At 34.4% G+C, this 2,988-nt stretch overlaps 1 protein-coding gene across 1 annotated transcript; it reads right to left on the bottom strand.

The window, feature by feature from the left end:
* Window positions 1-274: 274 nt before the first annotated feature.
* LOC110777832 (DNA polymerase epsilon catalytic subunit A-like) lies at window positions 275-1,281 on the bottom strand. The gene is made up of 4 exons (XM_056841932.1): window positions 1,130-1,281; window positions 919-1,006; window positions 468-547; window positions 275-389 (listed from the first exon to the last, which is right to left on the bottom strand). The coding sequence occupies exons 1-4, from the start codon at window positions 1,279-1,281 to the stop codon at window positions 383-385; spliced, it is 327 nt and encodes a 108-aa protein (XP_056697910.1). The 3' UTR covers window positions 275-382.
* Between the last annotated feature and the right edge of the window lie 1,707 nt (window positions 1,282-2,988).

The following is a 2,988-nucleotide window of genomic DNA, read 5'->3' on the forward strand; positions in this document are numbered from 1 at the left end:
AACAAGCCATAGAATTAGAGACTACTATTCAGCACTTTATGCATGAATTTTCCACTCCAGGTATAGTACGATTAAACCTCTGAAGAACATAAACGTGAAACGACTCTTACAAAGGTAGCAAATGTATTAAAGACATCCAGAAAAAATTTCTCAGGGTAACATAAAATATTAGCCAGAAAAATGGTTTACTGTGCATGAGTAAACATGTGGGGGGACATCATCAGAAGGCATAATGACAGTGATACCTGAAAAACTTTGATGAGCTTAAGCTCACCTCTGCGCTTGATCTCAAAACCTTTAAGCTCTGCAAGGGTTCCATCATCATTAAAAAATGCATAGCGCTTCTTGATAAGTATCCCTTCTTCCTTGGAGGCTGGAATTATCATGGCCTATGTTCCAAAGAGAGAGAATGGGCACAGTGCTAGATTTTGAAATGACAATGATATCCGTACAGAAATGCAGACTACCTTGTAAGGGCCGTCCACTTCAAACTCAATTGTGCTTCACTATGTGTTGCGTATGTTCTATTGACAGGATCCTTCAGTGTCTGTTGACAAATGCGATAACAACACAACAGAATTAGTTGGAGGGAGAAAACGAAAGAAAAAGTAAGTAAATCCTCTAGGGCATTACAGAAAATGGAAATACAATTATAGGTTGAACAATTTTTTAACATATAGATCTTCTTAGCACTTCCTGATCCTCAATGCCCTCAGATAAATTGTCAGCTTTTTTACTTTTTCATAAATTACATCTTACGGTAATCTTGCTCTGATGTCTCCTTATTTTAATATCATGCAGAATACAAAGATATAGTAAAAGACAAAAGGCTTTGCTTTTGACAAGAATCACAAAAAAGAAGAGACTCCATAATCAAAAACTTTGACATTGAACAATCAGCAAAAGAATACAACAGACCTGGTACTGATCGTTTGTATTAGTTCTCGCTACATCTACATTAAGCATCACACATGGATAAGAGATTGTCAGCTTCCTCTTTGAATCTCTGTGACACAAGATAAGAGTACATTATCAATATCCTCAATTCATTATGGAAATAGGAATAGTACCATATGGTTGTATGTACTAATTTACAGGCAAGTAAGCAAAACAAAAACTGAGACATTACTTTGTTTTGAAGGTGAAGTTCTTAGGAAATGAACCGGGTAATGCACACCAGATTCCATCTGTATCTAGCTCAAGTGGTCGACCAATTTTCTCAACCAATAAGCGAGCATTTTGAATGATTTTGGCTCCTGTATAAGTGATAACCCCAGCCATTTCCATGGAATACCATCTTGCACCCCTACCAAAAAGGGAAAAGGTAACCAAGAATTTATTATCTTATTCATGAGCCATAATCAAAATGAAAAGGGATTAAAGCAAGCCACTTACTTGCGCATGGCCACGAAGCTGAAACTGAACTTGCATACATAATCCAACTACTAAATATTCTGAAATGCCCATCTACTTGAAGATTTGACACGGGGAAAAAATAAAACTCTAAAACTTTTTGCAAGAGCTTCTTGAGGCAGCACTTAGGACTTTAAATTGAAATTTATGACTGTAGAATCAGTTCATTATTCTTTTTGTATATATTTAAACAATTAGAACGACATTACTTGAAAGAAGAGCAAATATTAATTTCCATATATCTTTTCTTCTTCTGTTCTTTATGCACCTTTTGCCTTGTGATCACAAAAAAAATTGTTGTTCACTTTAGGTAGAGTTGCAAACTTTTACCACATTGTATGTCCATCACATGAAGCCCGTAAGTATACATTAGACCAGCCTGAAACCATATTGATTCAGTTAGATAGAGAACATTTATATAGGATAACATACTTACATGACTTGATCACAATTGTGTAGGATTGTAGGATTCAGAGAGCTACTATACCCATGAATAACAATTTCAGTTACGCATGCCACATAACCAACTAAATTAGGTTACATCCTGAAACTTACTCAATAATAACTAAAAACAGGTTTTATTTATAAATATTAAAAACAACCAGCAATTTCATCCTCTCACGTGCCTCCTCCCTCTTAGTTGGAAACCTTCATTAGAACCGAAGCTTTTCCTGAGTTATATTATGCATGCAAATACAAAAGAGAGAGACAGTCAATAAAGTTGAGCTACTCTTTTATTCAACAATCGTTTAGAACTTCTGACAAAGGTACAATGAGAAAGAACTTACAGAGTATGTTTCTTAAACACTTCCCTAATTGTTGAACTCAATAACGCAAGTGTTAGGTAGTTAATTCGCCTACATGATCACCTCTTTCAAGAACAATTGTAGCACTCTTACCCCTTCCTGCAAGTTCAGTACACAATTTATGAAAAATTGTTATACAAAATACATCAGTTATATATTATAGGATAATATTTTAAACTTAGTTTTTAAGGGTTCACAATTCCGTTTAATTGCACATATGAGATGATGAAAGAGAGAAGTTCAGAAGGCAGTGAGAGAGAGAGAGAGACCTATAAACATGGAAACGACTCCAAATCAGCAATCTGTTCCTCGACGTTTAATTTCATTCAATAAAGTAGCCACACACAAAGCACTTAAGAAAAGAGTAATGTAGGATCTAAAAAACGATTCAAACAGAAACAACCATCAATACACTAATCATTATGGTCTTGTTCTTGTAATCCTTATTTTACTCGAAAAAAAGTGATTTTCACTAAATAAAGTTTTATTTTCGAAAATCGATAAAACCCAGAATTTACAAATTGTAATTGATTTTTGCTGATTGATAAAACCATATTTTACTAATTAAAACCGGTTTTGAACATAATAAAACATATTTTTACTGAACAGGAATATATTTGTTATAAGTGGAAGAGGATAGGCCTAACTCATCCACAAAAGTGTTTTATTAAGAAGCAAAAATACATACATGTACCTACGAAAGGATATCCAAGAGCTATAGCTCCTCCATTAATGTTTACTTTTGCTCTATCGAGGTCCAGGCGTTCAG

The sequence above is a fragment of the Spinacia oleracea genome, chromosome 4 (assembly GCF_020520425.1).
Source record: "Spinacia oleracea cultivar Varoflay chromosome 4, BTI_SOV_V1, whole genome shotgun sequence".
In the NCBI taxonomy this organism is placed as follows: domain Eukaryota; kingdom Viridiplantae; phylum Streptophyta; class Magnoliopsida; order Caryophyllales; family Amaranthaceae; genus Spinacia; species Spinacia oleracea.

Bases quoted from the DNA above. Each gene is read 5' to 3' on its own strand.
- LOC110777832 (XM_056841932.1), bottom strand. From the start codon at position 1,281: ATGGCTGGGGTTATCACTTATACAGGAGCCAAAATCATTCAAAATGCT. The intron at 1,007-1,129 runs GTAATGTCTCAG...CTTGTGTCACAG, and splicing joins AACTTCACCTTCAAAACAAA to AGATTCAAAGAGGAAGCTGA. The intron at 548-918 runs GTCTGTTGTATT...ATTTGTCAACAG, and splicing joins ATACAAACGATCAGTACCAG to ACACTGAAGGATCCTGTCAA.